Here is an 18,661-nt window from a genome sequence, read left to right as displayed (position 1 = left end):
ATGTTGAGTACACAATTTTTATTGCTTTTAAAAGTACAGAGTATATAATTTATTTTTAAATTATCACTAAATAACTGTTTATAATATATCAAATTCTATTTTTTTATTGAAACAAATGTGCCATATAATTTTATTTATTTAAGGTATATTTTTAACAATATTTACATTTGCCCGTGAAATTACACCGTGACATATGTCGGAAAATATTAAATTACGACATGAATTTGCTTGGATGACAACTTCTTCAAATAATATAGACGAAGAAATCGAATATGACTTTATTTAACTATTTAGCTACAATAAATTACGATATTTAGAATTATCGTTAGAAATAGAAATGAATATAAAAGACATGATACGAGGATATATCGTAACAGATTTAATAGAAACAGAGGAGAATGGCAATCACAACGAAGAAGAAAGAATAATCACTGGACATAGGTGAGATGCCACAGAAATAGAGGCCTAGCGAGAGCATATTTCGCACCGCATGCGAATGCGAAGCGAAAACGAATACAGTGCCAGAAGTAGATTTTTTGACAGGAATGTAGGCAAACTCCATATGGTTCGACCTTAAGGGTTGAAACCTACGTCGAGCAGGAGGCTGCTAAGAGGATAAGCTAGGGTGGTACTTGAATCCCAACCCGCTAAGAGTCCTGCGGCTCCAGCACGACAATACAGTAACTACATAATGGATTAAAATGGAGAAACGAATTTGGAATTATGATTTTTTTTTTAATGAAGTAAATAGAAAAATTATTGAAAAAGAAGTTTGTCACAATAAAAGACGATTTCCTACGATTATTGTATTTATATGCAAGAGAAGAAAAAATGTTGAGTAAATTAAGTACACAAACAGGCGAAAAAAAAAAAATGATGAATCAGATTATTTTGAAAAGTATGTGTCAATATTATTACATATTTGGCGAAATTAATTTCGAGATCGAACCGAAAAACAGAAGAAGCAGAAACAAGAAGTTGTGAAGGAATTTACTGAAGGATTAATAGATAGTCGATCGGATAGCCAAGCGGGCTGGGCGGCTGGCTTCTCCTTCGCTTCAATGCGAGAGATGTCAGTTCAAATCCCCAGCCCGGTGTACAGAAAACAAAAAGGCTAACGCAGCAGTTTAAAATTCTAAATGAATCTGCGGCTTAGTCTAGAATATGCTGGTATCTGATCGGCCTATGGTGGAGCAGTACGGCAAGAGATAAGGGCTTGCGGCTTGGTGATACTCCTCCATAGATCCCTACCGGAAGGGCGTGTGCCGCCTAAATACCGGGTATATATATATATATATATATATATATATATATATATATATATATATATATATATATATATATATATATTAATAGATAAACCGATTAAGATTATGTTACCTATAGGAATCATAAATGTAAATAATCCACAAATATAAATTAGAAGTTTTATTCCGAAGATACAAAACTAGGAAAAATTTTATATGGAAGAAACAAAGCAAAGAGTAAAAAAGAGTCGAACGACTATTAAGCACAGTAAAAACCATTAATATTTGAAGAAAAAAGTGCAAAATATGCAAATGTTTTTTATTTTGGAAAAGACCCATATGTACAAAGCAAAAGTTAGATTGTAAAAGACGAGAAACCAAACAAAAAAAACGTACCTATAATATTTTATAACGATAGCGAACACAGTATTCGTAATATAAACATTACATAATGACATTAGGTTAACTTTATAGCCGACATATTATATAGTAGTCTAGATGATATTTGATATAGTTGGAATGCGCGTAGTTAGCAAGTCCATAAATTTTAAAATGAGTACAATATAACTGACCAGGTTAAATATTGTATTATTATGATCCGTATATTTAAAATTTTATTTACGATGCAAGAGGAAATACCAAGACCCTCGGAGAGACTTGGTGAGATTTTGGCTCACAAATGTGAGTGCAGAAGATAAGAATCAGCCAATTCGTAATGAAATACGAAAAGATTAAAAAAATAATAATAATATTTTTTTTAAGAAAAGGTAAAAAAATTTGTATAGTACAAGATAAACATAATATAATGAATTACGAATTACGAAGAAATATGTGAAATGTGAAGGGATGCTACGACTGCCAAAGGCATAAGCACTCAATTATAGATCAGGAACCCATGAACAGGTACATGGATGAAAATGGGAACAGACATATATTGACTTACAATGCGAATTAAGCAACTACATAGAAGGATACATAATACAGAATAAAATAAGCCGAAACAGTAGCCAAATCATTGGTAGAAAAATTTATCTTGAGGTATGGAGTACCCAGAAAAATAATAGCAGACCAAGGCACAGAGTTTATGGCTAGAATAATTATTAAGGAAGCAATACTTGGCATTGCTGCAAAAAGAGTCAATGAATATACTCGTAATATATAAATGTACTTTTGAATGCGAATAATATATAAAAATATATTGAAATGAATATAATATGTAAATATACTTTTAAGTTCGTACAATATATATTTAAAATGTGTATAACAAAAAAATGTTAGACTGTATAGTAGTTAAACAAAAGAAATAGGGATAAATGAATAAATGGATAAAACGGTAAAACTTTATTGTGAGATGTGATTAATCGTGTATACGAAAAGTGAAAACACAACTATTACTTGGTACCAAAAATTAATATAAGAATTTATCATTGTAATTTTGATTTATTATGTAAAATATGTAAATATTATTGTAAATATTATGTGCACATAATAACATAATAGGGGGTAATATGTAATATAATGAAGGATAATAAATAGCATATTATGTCAGATTAGGTTGGGTTACTAAATTTAAAAATAGAAAAAAAACTTTTACTAAATATACAGAAATATGTACCAAAATTTGTATAAATATGTATACGGTAGCATAGGTAAACAGTACTTATTCGAGGTCGAAAATTTCTCTTCTTTCGAAGCGAAAGAGAGAGAGGAATGAGACAGTTGCAAGAGAGAAATTTTGAGTAAAAGGGATGGTGTGGTATTATCCCTAAAATATTACAATTCATATAAAGAATAAGTTAAAAGGAACGTGTAACACATTTCGTATTTGTTTATATAAAATATGTTTTTAATAAATCGAATCGAGGACATTCACAAGAAACAGCCTCGGTTGGAATGTGTAAGTCAGCAGAATTGTGGATCGCGACCTTGTTGTTGTCGTAGGTTGATAAAACAAACTTGACCCACTCATGAACGACTGCTGATTTAGCAAGGACTATTATAAAAGAGACAACAATTATTATCGCGAAGATCAGAACTAAATTAACGTCAAGATGGCAAGTCGATGTACCACGTATTGGTAATTATGAACTGTCTCGGGGCAACTTCAACTAAGTACTAATTACAATTAGGATAAGTAATATTGTAAGAGTGTACAGTTGTGTTCTAAATAAATATAACATAATAACCACGTTATCATCTAACATAATCATCTAACGTATCATCTAACATAATAACCACGTTATTTACCATACTCTCTTTTCGCCTGCGGTAATCGTCGAGCTGTTTGACGAATTGGCTGTTTGACCCATATCAATTTTATGCTTAACAACGGTACTTCTTCCCGTCTTTCCTCCTTTCGGTACGAAAATATCACGATACTGCCGAAGAAATTCCCTTAATTTCCTTTTCTCCATCTGATTTAGAGACTGTCCAGCAACTGCAACCATTTGGTCGAATTTGTCGTTGGAATTATCGGATGTTGTCGTCTGACGGATTATGGATGTCACAGGTACACAAGTTCCTACTTTTGTCTCTTTCTTGGTGGTCACTGGTTAGTCATTGACATTGATAAGTCTCACAGGTATTTCTTTCAGGCCGAAAGCGACGGTGACAGGCCGAAGTCACCAATTCCTTTCCAATTATGATTCCTCGGCCAACTTCGTCGTCATGGTTCCCAATTCCCTGTAACCGCGCTACTACGATCGTTTGACTTCTCGCAGGCACGACTGTATCTTTTTTAACGGTTGCTTGCACAGTGTTGTCATCATGTGGATGAAGAAATACCTCCTCGTTACCAACTTTGATTACCTTATTCTTAAAATCCAATTGGAATCCATGCATATTCGTTACGTCCATTCCTAATATAACATCCTCTTCGATGTCAGCAACTATAACAGTATGGACGAACTTTTCTGCTCCAATTCCTAATTGTAAGTCGCAACCTCGTTGGTAACAGTTTCTTACGGCTATTTATCACTGTTGGGCGTATAATGGTTCTGGTCGCTCCGGTATCCACCAACAACGTATGCCTTTCTTTCTGCCATTTATTTCTCCATCTACATATACACTATCTTCACGACATTTCAAAGAAGCTATTAGTATGAGAGGGTCATTGGAAAAGTTCCGGGTCGAAGCTGCCCCCCAAAGCCGACCCGTTCTAGTTTTCCTGATGGTGAGTTTCTTGATTTGCGTCGTATCTAGGGTGCTTACATGAACTTCGTACGTGTCATATTTCGCCACAATTCCAGCATCTTATGGTCTTCGTTTTCTTGTATGAAATACTTTTCATCATATTAACGAGCTGGTCAAGTTTATCTTCATCTCCTTTCTCTTTTACAGTACTAACTTTACTGTACCCGCCAGATGCCTGCGTAGCTGACTCGTATTCGAGGGCGGCGGATAAGACATCAACCAGCGTCTTGTGACGAACTAATCGCAGTGTTCGATATCTACCTCATATTCCTAAAGAGCCTCAACTCTCTTTTGTCTTCGATTTTTAAGCTGCGACTGATATACATGTTCCAAATGTTCGTGGCCATATCGCATATTTAACCTCTTCTTAAGTTGTTCGAAATCATCCGTCTCCTCTACGGCTATGGTCTGAAACACATCTAAGAAAGTTGGGACTTTAACATGAACAGAACCTCAACTTCCTTCAAATTTAGGTAGATAATAGATTTAAATATTTAGGTAGATAATAGACAATAAGTAATAGGACTGATAATTAAAGTATTATGACATGCAGGGAGGCATCCAGTGGTACAACCCTTTTTAAAAATTAGTCTTCAATATTGAATATCTTTGACACCTATTTATACACAATACATATACATTTAGTATTAATCAAATAAGTCTAACGGAACTTTTCGTTTTAACCTTCAACTATATGCGGTTTATTCACCAATTTTTTTGGCGAACACATTCCGATGCACTTTAAGTTTCTCTGTATGTTTTTTCGCGCACTTTTTGATTTCATCTTTGAGTATGTTAGTCCGGCCAATTACCACAAATTATTTTGGTTTCAGCAAATGGAGCGCTTCTCCTCTATTATCAACGGGTTAGAAATTTCTTGAATTCTAATTTTACAAATCGATGAATTGCCCATAGAGGATTCATAAAGTTGCCTGCTCGTTCTCCGGACCTAAATCCGGAGTTTTTTTTAAAACACCATACTTGCAGGATTTTAAACAAAGAATTATTGATGAATGTAAACTAATACCTGGAGAAGTCTTGGAAATAGTGACTCACGAATTTAATAATAGGCTTGCATATTGTCAGAAAGTGAACGGCGAGCATTTTGATTATGTAAAGTGATTTATTTAAATTATTATTCTCATTGGTCTTAGTAAATAAATTTACCTATTTTTTAACTGTAAATTTATTTCTCGTATTAACAATTTTTCTACTGTCAATCCGCTGGATCTTTGCACAAGTATGACATTGTTCAGGAATTATTTTTTATAATACGTCTCTTTCCTACTCACAGAAACTAAAACGTCTAACTTAAGCCGCCTGTCCATACACACCGTGCGCTTGCACTGAACAAAGGCAGTCAGTCATAGACAGATGGTCGATGATTGATTTATCTATTGACAATTGACATGAAAATTGTAAATTTGTTTTGAGAGAGTTTGTAGACTGTTTATTTTCGTTTGATTTAAATATCCAACCCTTTTTTGTACTTAAAATAAACATAGTTTTTAACAAACAGTTAGGGTATTTATTTATTAGCAAATAATGAATAATTTTTTTAACCTCTAAATTGACATTTAATTATTTAAATATGGATAAAACCGCGCCAACGAAGTAAAATGAAATATGTTTTAAGGGTTTTTATTTTAAGAGTATCCCTGGTAAACCACATAAACTTTTTAAGCACAACAACTTGTGCTAAGTGTGTTAGAGTATTTTGAATTTTTAAAAAAATAATGGAGGGCCTTTGGAGCCTTTTTCATCTGTTCAACAGGTAACATATTAAAATGTACAGCTGGTTCCTAAAAAAACTGATATGACTCTTAGTAAGATTTGATCATTTTGAGTCTGACATTATAATTATATTTATTATGACAGACAAATAATAAAATAAACAAACAACAAACAATTGATTACATGTGTTAATTCATAAATTGTAATTATATATTATAAAAGTCTAAATTTTGATATTATTTTGAATTCCTGCATTTTATAAAGAGTATATAAATAATAGTTTTTACATAAAATAGGGTTGTTATTATTTTTATTATTATTAAGGAATAAAACAAACGACTTAACAATATATTAAAGCAAGAATTGTAACCAAATTAAAAGATAACTGGGCACTATCAGAGGCAGCAAAACGTTTTAACATAAGCAAAACAGTTTTTCTATTAATAAAAAAATGAAGGAAACAAGAAACTCTCGAAAGAAATCCAGGATCTGGAAAACCAAAACTATACTAAATTTAGGTATGTAAAAATAAAATTAATATTTTGTCTCCATCCATATTTGATTTCCATCAGCATTGATAACAGCTTGTAGTCTTCGGTCCATCTGCGTGAAAGGAACTATAAAATAGTCTTCTTCAGAGAGCTCGTCCCAAACCTGTTTTATACCGTGCCACAGCTCTTCAGCATTTTGAGGTATAAAATTACGCCGATACAACCGTTTTATAATAACCCCCCACACATTATTGATTGGGTTTAAGTCTGGGCTGTAGTTGGGTTTCGATGTGTTTATTCTGGAGCCACTGGTTTATTATATTGCAGTGTGAACAGGACAATTATCTTGTTGAAGGATACAATTATTTTCTGGATATAACTGTTCTACACTGGGAAACATGATGTTTTCTAGAATATTCAGATAAGTCTGCCCAACAAACCTGCCATCAACACGCCATACTATTCCCATTCCTCTAGGTCTAGATGACATCCATCCCCATACATTGGCGCTAAAATGACCAGCTGATCGATATCTATCGTCATATAGAGGATTAAATCTATTATTATCTGGTCTATACATCCCAATTTTGCCCATTTTAGAAGATTGGAAAATTTTCTTATCTGTAAATATTACCCTTTCCCAAAAATTTTGATTTTGTAGCTCTTGGTTTAAAGCAAATATAAGTCTTGATTGCTTCTGTTCTGGTGTAAAAGCTTGTTCTTTTGCTACTGTTTGGTATCTAAGACGCGATGCTTTAATTTTGCGCCAAGTTGTTGTCTGTCTTCCCGGAAACTGTGGCATAATTCTTGCAGTTTTTGCATCTTCAAAAGGATTCTCTACTAATCTCTCGATTAAAAGCGTGCGATCTTCATGAGCGGTAGATATTTTTGGTCTTCCAAAACCTTGGTTTCTTTCGAGAGTTTCTTGTTCTCTCCATCTTTTATTAATATTAAAAATTATTGTTCTGCTTACGTTAAAATTGTTCGCTACGGCAGATAGTGACCAACCATCTTCTAATTTCGTTACAATTCTTGCTTTTAGTTCTTTGCTAGCATTTGGAGCCATTTTTGAGGTTGAACAAAATAAATTATGTGACAAATTTTAAAGGCAAAGACATAAAGGAAGCATTAAAGGTGACAAAGAAAAACGATATCAACATCATAATGGGCGATTTTAATGCCAAAGTCGGTAGGGGTAGATGTGGTAATGCGGTCGGTGATTTCGGTCTGGGTAACAAAAATGAGCGAGGAGAGTTACTAATTGAAGTTTGTAATGACCACGATTTCGTCATATCCAATACGTGGTATCAACTCCCACCAAGAAGATTGTATACATGGCGAGCACCAGGAGATCGTCCAGGTCATATGATACGAAATCAAATTGATTACATCTTGATAAACAAAAGATTCCGCAACTATATAAAAAGAGTGGCCGCTTACCCCGGTGCGGACATTTCGTCTGACCACAACCCCCTAATCGCGAATGTAAGGCTTCGATTGGCAAAGGTTAAAAAACCATCTAATACAAAATACATAAACACTAGAGAATTAATGAGAGATTAAGAGCTTAGATCTACATACAGTAAGCACATCAACGAGAACTTGAGAAAAATACAAGGAAATTGCATAGAGGAAACCTGTGAGAAAATAAAAATAGCTATAGTCGAGGCTGACGAAGTAGTCGCAAGTAAAATAAAAAGAAATCACAAAAACGAGTGGATGACGGATGAGATACTTGATCTAATGGAGCAACGCAGACAGTACAAAATACATCAGAATCAACAGGAATACAAGGAAATCCAACGTACGATAAGGGCAAGAATTAAAAACGTAAAGAAAAGCTGGATGAAAGAACGTTGTGAAGAATTGGAATCACTACAAGAAAAGGGAGACAGCTTTGGACTACATAAAAAGGTTATTCGAGTATATACAAGAAACACCATGAGACTCGCCTGAAGAATGATCAAGGAAACTACGTTCATACCCAGGAAGAACTAGGTAAAATCTGGGCAAACTATGCTTCGTCCCTCTTTGGGATAATAGGGACCTTTATAATGATCCCTAAATCACAAAGACCGACAAAATGCAAAGACCACCAAAGAAAAGTTTAATGAGCCATTTGCTTAAGGTGTTTCTTCGCATCCTTCACACAAGAATGTTCAGAAAGCTGGAAGTTCTAAGCGGTGAGACAAAATTTGGTTTCAAGAGCGGACTGGGTACACGTGAAGCAGCTTTCTGCTTGAATACGCTTGTACAAAACTGCATGGATCAACGAAAGGATATAGTCATAACATTCCTCGATTATGAAAAAGCGTTTGACACCGTAAAACATAACGCAATGATAAAAAGGCTACACAACGCTAACATTGACGAGAAAGACATAAGAGTTATCCAGAATCTCTATTGGAATCAAAAAGCACGAGTGAGACAACAAATCAACCAACACAGAAGAATTTAAAATTTTAAGAGGGGTGCGACAGGGGTGTATTTTGTCTCCTATGCTTTTCAATCTATATGTGGAGAACATTTTTGCAGAGGCACTGAAAGGCTATGAGTGTGGAATAAAGGTAAACGGGTTCCCGATAAATAACATTCGTTACGCCGACGACACCGCGATAATAACAGACAACGAATATGATATGCAGTTGATGTTAAATAAAATAAACACCGTAGGAAAAATATATGGCTTGAAGATAAATGCTGGAAAAACTAAATGCATGGCAATAAGAAACAACGCACTTTTAAGAATACAACTGCAAGTAGATAATGCTCCAATCGATCAAGTGAAAACATTTAAATACTTGGGAATGATGATAAATGACCAATGGGATCCTCAACAAGAAATAAAATGCCGTACCGAACAAGCAAGACAAGCTTTTATCAAATTTAAACCGCTGCTATGTAACCGCCATCTTTCCTTCAATCTCCGCTACAGAATGGTTAAATGCTATGTATGGTCCATATTGTTATACGGTATGGAAATATGGACGTTAAGAGTACCTTCCATTAATAAGTTGGAGGCCTTCGAAATGTGGACGTTGCGAAGAATGCTCCGCATACCATGGACATATAGGGTGAGAAACGAGGAAGTCTTAAGAAAGGCAAATACTGAGTGAGAACTACTCAATTTGATCAAGGTACGAAAAATTTGATACCTCGGCCATATTCTAAGAGGAAAAAATACGCAATCCCTCAACTAACCATCCAGCGAAAGATTGAAGACAAGAGATGAGTAGGTCGCAAACAAATGTCGTGGCTACGGAACATAAAGAACTGGACGGGCATAAATAACACTGGCGATCTTTTGCATGCCGCAAAAGACAAACGTCTGGCCTTAAGATAATTCGCCAACGCACTATAGGTGCACGGCACTATAAGAGGAAGAAGAAGAAGACAAATTTTAAGATTTGACAGTGACAGTGACAATATGTACATAATAAGTATTTATCCTTCAAAATACACTGCTCAATTTTCTACAAAATACGCTTTAAGAGTCGTATCAGTTTTTTTAGGAACCAGCTGTATGTTCGTTTATCAAAATCATTCAACAATTCTTTGTTCAACAGAGTGGCTGCAGCATTAAAAATATCACGACCGACAGTATGTACAATTATAAAAAGGAAAGAAATAATCATATTCTTTCAAGGCCAGGCACAAGTAGACCTCGTCCGAAAAACAAGACAACTGATCTATTTGAGGGATCATAAATGGCAGTGCGGAATACAGTATACCTTCGACATATATCAACAAAGTAAGTAGCAATTTCTTCAATCTGAATTTGATATACACCAGGAGGTACTTTTTAATCAATACTTTATATAAACGTAAAACGTTTGTAAAATAAGATTGATGAAAGTAGTTTAAGAAAATTCGTGCTGAAGTCAATTTTCTTGCGAGTTTTTTAATTTTAAATCATTTATAGTTTTATAAAAACAAAGTATTAATTTTTTTGCATTAAACTAGTCAGAACAGTGCAATTTATTCTGTATTTTTTTGTTTTTTTTTTTTAGAGAAACATGTTATTTTGCAAAGTATAAGTAATGAATTAAGGGATAAAGAAGTTGTATTTATTGGCAAAACATCTGTTAGCATTTTGTTAAAAGAATTGGGATTTAAACACGAAAAGGACAATAATCGAAGAGCATTAATTGAGACCTTGTATCTGAACGAAACGTGCATTTATTCAAAGGGAAATAAAACAATTTCCTGGCAAGACAACAGTGTCCAAAGTGTATATAAAGCAGAAGGGTATGATGGTAAAAGTTTCGAAAGGATTTGTTATTGAAGCCTACTGATCGTCTTCCTGGAACCAGAGATTGTGTTTACGATCAAACACATAAAATTGCAATATCTGGGACACGTTATGAGAAATCAGCACCGTTACTCCCTGCTGCAGTCTATATTGCAAGGTAAAGTCAAAGGTAAGCGAGGACCCGGTAGAAGGAGAATATCATGGCTGCGGAATTTAAGAACATGGTTTAAGAAAACCTCAACGGAGCTGTTTCGAGCCGCAGCGAGCAAGGTCATGATTGCCAATATGATTTCCAACATCCGAAACGGATAGGAACCAGAAGAAGAAGAAGAAGATCGTCTTCCTATTGTAAAATGGATTGCAGCAATTCATATCTTTCGCTGTTCCTCATGATGTGAACAAGGTATTCGATTTTGGCTATTTTTATTGTGGTTTACAGCTCTTTTTCTTTTTGCATTATTAATAAAACGTCCTGATTAGTAACGTGGTCGGTATAATATATCTTCAGGATTCGTCGATAAACTCTCCTGCAGGTAGCGCCTGTAAGAGTTCACGACTCAACTCCGTATAACCGTATAGGAAACATATAACATCGCAGTAACATGATTTTTATAGGTATTGATAAATCATGACATTTAAATAGCTTAGCCATTTTTTGACATGCAGATCTGGCTTTCTATATACTACATTTGATTTTTAGGGAATAGTTCCAATTTTCATTGACGTTAGGACCTAGATAGGTGTATCTTTTTACTCTTTCTATTCCTTGATCGTTTGCACTGTTTTGTTTTCTTAAGTAAGGTTTAGTAAAGACCGTATCTCTGACTTACTTCTGTGATTATATTCCTTAACTCCTGGAGGGTTTCATCACTGTCAGCAAATACCACCGTCTGTATACCTGATGTTATTGATAAATTCTCCGTATATTAGAATTCCGGCTTCAACATCCTCTACTGCTTTTTGAAAGATTTTCTCAGAGTATATGTTGAACAGCAGGGGTGATAGTATATCCCTGTCATACCACAAGTTTGACTTTTATATCATCGGATTCTCCAGCCCCTGTACGGATAGACGATGTTTAATAATAATTCTTGGATCACAAGTATTTATTCTAATATTTGTTAATATCTCCATCAGCTTGTCGTAATTTACTGTATCGAATGGCTTATGGTAATCAATGAAGCACACATAAACATCGCAATGCATGTCTCTTCATCGTTGAAATAGCACTTGTATGCTAAAGAGAGCCTCTCTCGTACCCACTGCATTCCGTAAATCAAACTGTGTACGACTGATTTTTCTTCTCACAGTCTATATATTCTTTAATGTATGATTTTTAGAAATAACTTTTAAGGATGGCTCATTAAGCTGGTGATGGTCCGGATATCACTGCATAATACGGATTTTGTTTTCTTTGGTAAAATAATAAATGTTGACTTCAGCCATGTTCTTGGCCTTAATCCGCTTAAATATCTGTAATTAAATATTTTTGTTAGGCGTTGAGTGCCGTCAGTGTTAAATAGTTTTATGAGTTCAGCAAATGCATTGTCAGGTCCAGGAGATTTGCAATATTTTAGTAGTGATATTGCTTTTTCCACTTCATCTGATGTAATTGATAAGTGGTCATTACATATGTAGGATGGAGTTCTTCGGACCTATTATCATCAAAGAGTTCTTGTATGTATTTGGTCCATATGGCAATTGCTTGATTTTTATCTGTAATGATGTTCCCTGTTGATGTTGCTGTTTACTAGCTGTGTTTGATTTCTGAAGACCAACTGCTTGTTTAACATTTTTATGCATATTAAAAGTATTGTCTTTTCCTTCCAATCTTATCTAACTCTTCATATTGTGATTTTAACCAATTTTCTTTGACCTTTCGTATCTCGGTACTTATTTGTCTCTGAAAATTGTTGTACATTCTTTTGTTGTTCTTTAATTATCTTCTTTCTTCCATGACCTGCAGTATATTGTCAATCATCCAACTTTTCCTCTTCTTTTATTGTTCTATTAGATGTTGTTCTCTGATCTTGTTAAAGGATTCACATTTATCCGCGGAAAAATCTGCGCGACTGTCTTTTTTGATTCCTTACATTTTAGTCTTCTCATTTCGCATTTTTTGTTACTATTCTTTTTTGTGACGTTCTTCAATCTAAATCTAAATTTACCAAGAGGAACATGATCTGACGATACGTCAGCACCATATATTTGCTTATATTCAATAAAAACACTTTAATTTCTGATTATTACGGTTTAAATATTTATTTACTGTAGATGTTATTGAACAACCTATAGGTTTCCAAAAATTGGACAATCACGTACATAAATGTATACCCAGTTTTCAAAAAGCAATAAATTAAATAACAGAGAAATATAAAAACGTCCATTGTACTATTAGCCGTTTTATAATTCTTATAACCGACGTACGTTTGGCTCACATGTTTTGGTTTATTTCCTATATTAATAATAATGACGATGTGCAAAGATCCGGAGGATCGACTCATACGAAACTTGGTATGTATGAATTAGGAAGTTCTAAGGAAGGAAGGAATAATAAGTTCTTTTAAAATCTTCAAAAATATACAGGGAGGGAAGTACCCTCAACTTATTTAAATTAAATAAGTTGAGAGTATTTCCCGTGAAACAGGAAGCAGAGCAGTAACAAAAATATTGCGTCAGATGTGTTATGTGTCATTACACTTGCATGCAAAGTTTCATAAATGGCGACTTTTTCGGTTTTGGATTCAAAATATTTAGTTGGTTCCATACTTTATCCCAACCCGTATGGTAATATACTGACCTTTATTAAATTTATATACTTTACCTGTTCAGCAGCACTAGGAAATTTATCTAAAATAGCCTGAGCAGCCTTGTTATTTCTAAAAGTCAGAGCGGTAGCGAAAGGACTAAGCCCAGCTTTATCTCTCAAACTTAAATCAATTTCGGGAACACTCAACAATAGAGATATTATTTCTTCTTGTTGATTTTCGATAGCTATATGAAGAGGTGTCTTATTTTCTGCATCGCGGATGTTAACGTTAGCTCTGTGTTCTACTAAAGTCTACAAAAAATGTAAGAAACATTAATATTAGAATATCGGATTAAGGTAGTTATCAATAACAAAAAATATAATAAACAGAAACGAGTGTCTTTCTGACATAAATTAAACATCAAAATAATAATTACTGTCAATCATGATTCTTACAAAATTAAATAAAATTAAAATATTGTAATTATATATATATATATATACATATATATATATATATATATATATATATATATATATATATATATATATATATATATATGTACTTAAGTTTAAATGTTTTTAATTCCAATTTCATTGTGTTTACGGATAAAATAATTGTAACCATATTTTAGCATATCCTGAAGAAGCAAATAAATTTTGCGAAAGCTTGATAAAAGAACAAAGAGTTTTACTCTTTTTAGTCACTTCTAGTTCACTCAATAGTAGTAGTGAACTAGTGAGTGAACTAAGTGACTAGTGAGTGTAGTAGTTTCTGGGGGCTCGGGAGACTGAGACCTCAGAAGAAAACATCAGAGAGGATGTCGAAAGCTCGGCAAAATGGATATCGACGCGGTTCAAACCGGAATACTGGTGAGTTTAATATTAAACAAATTGTATATAGTAATTTAAGATAAGATTTAGTGTAGATAAGAGTAGAAATTTGTTTGGCAAACGACCTTTTCCGTTTCAAACAAAATTATCAAAAATCCTTTGTTTAGAATTCGAAGACATTTTACCTGAAGGTTAATCTCTTCATTGTTTGTAGAGTCGAGTATTAAATGACCATATTCTAATCTTTTGAAATATGTATAAATGATGTATTGAAAAAAACCAATTTTAAAGTAAGCTATTTAGTTTTCTCTGAAACCGAAATTAGGCTTTTCCAAAATCATGATAAACACAATTTAAGCTTTTTGATTGGACGGTCGTTTTTAAAATGGGAATTTGGTGAGTCGATCATGAGAGAGGAGAAGGTAGAAATATTTTGGTCATCGAAAGGAAACAGTCGTGTTCTCAAGATAGGGTGTGGTTCGTGAGTTTTGGATACCGGCGTATCGAAAAGAAGTGAATAGTTTGAAGACGGAGATAACAAGTGGATTAAAAGAGGTCTTTGTATCTACCGTGGGTATTTTATAAAGTATATGTGAAAGTATTCTTACGGCATCAAGTCGACAAAAGGAGGTCCTGGTGTCATAAATAAGTAGCGGAGTTTGGAGAAGTGAATCAGGTGTTTGTTTGTGTAGTCTGCAGGAGGTTTGCAGAGACGTAAAGAAGGAGCCGAGGTGCCAAAAAGGGGAGATCACATCTTTGAGGAGACTGGACTTTTCTGGGTATGTTCCAACATACAACTCAAGAAGAAAATAAACTGTAAGTGTTTGTACAATTGAATTTTATCTCTGTGAAGGATCGTTTCGACATCATGGTCATTATCATTAAAATTTAAGAACTGAGGTTTTGTTAGGCTAATCAAAAGTTTAAAGTTTTGTGATTTTTTTTTCAAGTAAAGAAAATTTTAAGTAACATTGGTTTTTCACGTAATATAAATGTATGTAGTTTTATAATCTTATCATAATAATTTGATTTATTGATAAGATAACGACAGAATTTAATAATTGTTTCATTCGTTCATATAAAATAAAGAAACGTAAATCTTTGTAATATAATATATTTGTATTATTATCCTTTCTTCTCTATCCCGATAAAAGACAACTAGAAAATCTTTTGAATCCATCGAACACAGGTAATATAAGGATTATTTTACTTTTGATAACAGATAAGTTATAATTTTTTTATTGGCTCAATAAACTAAGTTTGAACTCAAAATAAACAATCATAACAAATGGCCCCCAACTTGTAAGGCGTAGAAAGTATTTCTAGTTAAAATTTAAACGGATAGAGAAAGAAAGCAGATTGATTGAAAATTTATTTGCCGATGGTTAAAGTTTATAATATTTGCTTTTATGACATTACATTTCAAATTTCTATAGGTACAAATTTTTACATGATATAATTTATGATATTTGATTGATTTTTACAACTGACAAAAGTTTTAAAATTTTATTGCATTTATTTGAATTTATTGCATTTGGGATAAGAGGAAAAGTTTTCGTCTTTGCAACATTACTCGAATTTCATATTTGGCGGGGATATTATTGCACAAATTTCAAAGCTTCATATTTGGCGGGGATAAATAATCTAACGAACATGTCGACCACAAGGAGTCAAAGTAAAACGCAAGAAAGGAAAGAGGATAAGATAGAAGAGGAAACAATTATTGAAGAAGGATCGGATAATGAAGGAAATGCTACAATAAGGGAGGAAAGAAAAGAAACAGGGATGTTAGAAAAATTATTAGCAATGATGCAAATACAGACACAAACAATGAATGAAACATCAAAGAAAATGGATAGAAATCAACAAGAAACATCACTAAAAATGGAAGAAAACCAACGGGAAACAAAACAAACAATGAGCAATATAGAGCAGCGTCTGGAAAACTATGAACAGGAAATTAGAGGATGTGTTGAGGGGATAAAGAAAGAAGAAGAACCGATACGGGTCCGAGAGACCAAGAGAAAATAGAAGAGCGGTCAACAACACACACATAGAGGAATGTGAGGATGGGAGACAAAGCGACAGAAGTAGAAGCGAACAAGAACAGCAAGCGTCCTTTTCACGAAGGCGCTCACTAAAGACAAAGAAACAAACAGGAATTTTTTGTCACCCGAAGGAATTTATTAAATTGGCAGAAAATGAGGACAAAATAAGTGGAGCAAATCTGAAATTTATAGATGGTTTTATCAACGAGACACCGATTAAAATTATAATTGATACTGGATCGGAAATGACACTGATCAACAGAAAACTAATAGAGGAAGTTAATTTAACGAATTTGATCTACAAAATACCACGGGTAAATTTGGTGGGTGCAAATAAACGGACATTGGCAACGATAAATGAGGGAATACGAGTAAAAGTACAATTGGATAAGAAAATTTATGCACTACAATGTGTTGTGATGCCAAACATGTCGCATGATATGATCGTAGGAGTGGATGAATTGGCAGAAAAACATGTGGTGATAGATTTCAAAAATAACACGATGAAAATCACAGAGGAAAAAGAACAAACAGTGGAAATGAATTTGGCAACGAAGCGAGGACAAAGAAGAAAAGGAAGAAAACTTAAGAAAAGGATAAAGGAAGTCACTACCGGAGATTCCTCAAAAGAAGGGATAAGCCCCGAAGAAGAAAAAGAAATAGTGTCAACAAAGGAAAATGAAAAGGATATGATTGAAACAGTGGTATTTAAGGAAGAGATTGATGAAAAAGAGGAAAAAAAATGTGCGATAAATATGTGTCAAGAATGTGAGGAAAAAGAAAGAAAATTGATATGTGGAGAAGAAAAAGAAAATGAGGTGAGTCTGATGTTAAAAGAACACGAAACTTTAATAAATGAGGAAAACAGAGTGGCAAAAAAGCACCAACATTCCTTTGAGGTTAAAAACTTGGGAAACTTTCAATCGAAGACGTACCCGATCCCATATAAATATCGACAACAGGTGAAAGAAGAAATTAAAAAAATGTTGGAAGACTATTTTTTATTGTTTTTGCATAGAGAAAAATCCCTAAATAATTCAGTAATTTTTATCATATGCAAAGGCGGGGATTTGTTATGTTTCTTCTTTCCCAACCAAAGAAAAATAAATAAAAAAATCCATCGAAATAAAATTTCAAGATATCAATATAAACAAATTGTATATAGTAATTTAAGATAAGATTTAGTGTAGATAAGAGTAGAAATTTGTTTGGCAAACGACCTTTTCCGTTTCAAACAAAATTATCAAAAATCCTTTGTTTAGAATTCGAAGACATTTTACCTGAAGGTTAATCTCTTCATTGTTTGTAGAGTCGAGTATTAAATGACCATATTCTAATCTTTTGAAATATGTATAAATGATGTATTGAAAAAAACCAATTTTAAAGTAAGCTATTTAGTTTTCTCTGAAACCGAAATTAGGCTTTTCCAAAATCATGATAAACACAATTTAAGCTTTTTGATTGGACGGTCGTTTTTAAAATGGGAATTTGGTGAGTCGATCATGAGAGAGGAGAAGGTAGAAATATTTTGGTCATCGAAAGGAAACAGTCGTGTTCTCAAGATAGGGTGTGGTTCGTGAGTTTTGGATACCGGCGTATCGAAAAGAAGTGAATAGTTTGAAGACGGAGATAACAAGTGGATTAAAAGAGGTCTTTGTATCTACCGTGGGCATTTTATAAAGTATATGTGAAAGTATTCTTACGGCATCAAGTCGACAAAAGGAGGTCCTGGTGTCATAAATAAGTAGCGGAGTTTGGAGAAGTGAATCAGGTGTTTGTTTGTGTAGTCTGCAGGAGGTTTGCAGAGACGTAAAGAAGGAGCCGAGGTGCCAAAAAGGGGAGATCACATCTTTGAGGAGACTGGACTTTTCTGGGTATGTTCCAACATACAACTCAAGAAGAAAATAAACTGTAAGTGTTTGTACAATTGAATTTTATCTCTGTGAAGGATCGTTTCGACATCATGGTCATTATCATTAAAATTTAAGAACTGAGGTTTTGTTAGGCTAATCAAAAGTTTAAAGTTTTGTGATTTTTTTTTTCAAGTAAAGAAAATTTTAAGTAAAATTGGTTTTTCACGTAATATAAATGTATGTAGTTTTATAATCTTCTTA

At 33.6% G+C, this 18,661-nt stretch overlaps 1 protein-coding gene across 2 annotated transcripts in view; it reads right to left on the bottom strand.

The window, feature by feature from the left end:
• The window catches only part of LOC140441362 (rabankyrin-5), a 456,167-nt gene that overhangs the window by 94,595 nt on the left and 342,911 nt on the right, over positions 1-18,661 (bottom strand). For both annotated transcript variants that reach the window (XM_072532038.1, XM_072532039.1), the window contains one exon: positions 13,741-13,977. In XM_072532038.1, coding sequence (XP_072388139.1) covers positions 13,741-13,977 — 237 coding nt within the window. The remainder of the gene's footprint in view (positions 1-13,740; positions 13,978-18,661) is intronic.

Source organism: Diabrotica undecimpunctata, chromosome 5 (genome assembly GCF_040954645.1).
Source record: "Diabrotica undecimpunctata isolate CICGRU chromosome 5, icDiaUnde3, whole genome shotgun sequence".
NCBI lineage: Eukaryota > Metazoa > Arthropoda > Insecta > Coleoptera > Chrysomelidae > Diabrotica > Diabrotica undecimpunctata.
This window is presented reverse-complemented; position numbering and strand designations above follow the sequence as displayed.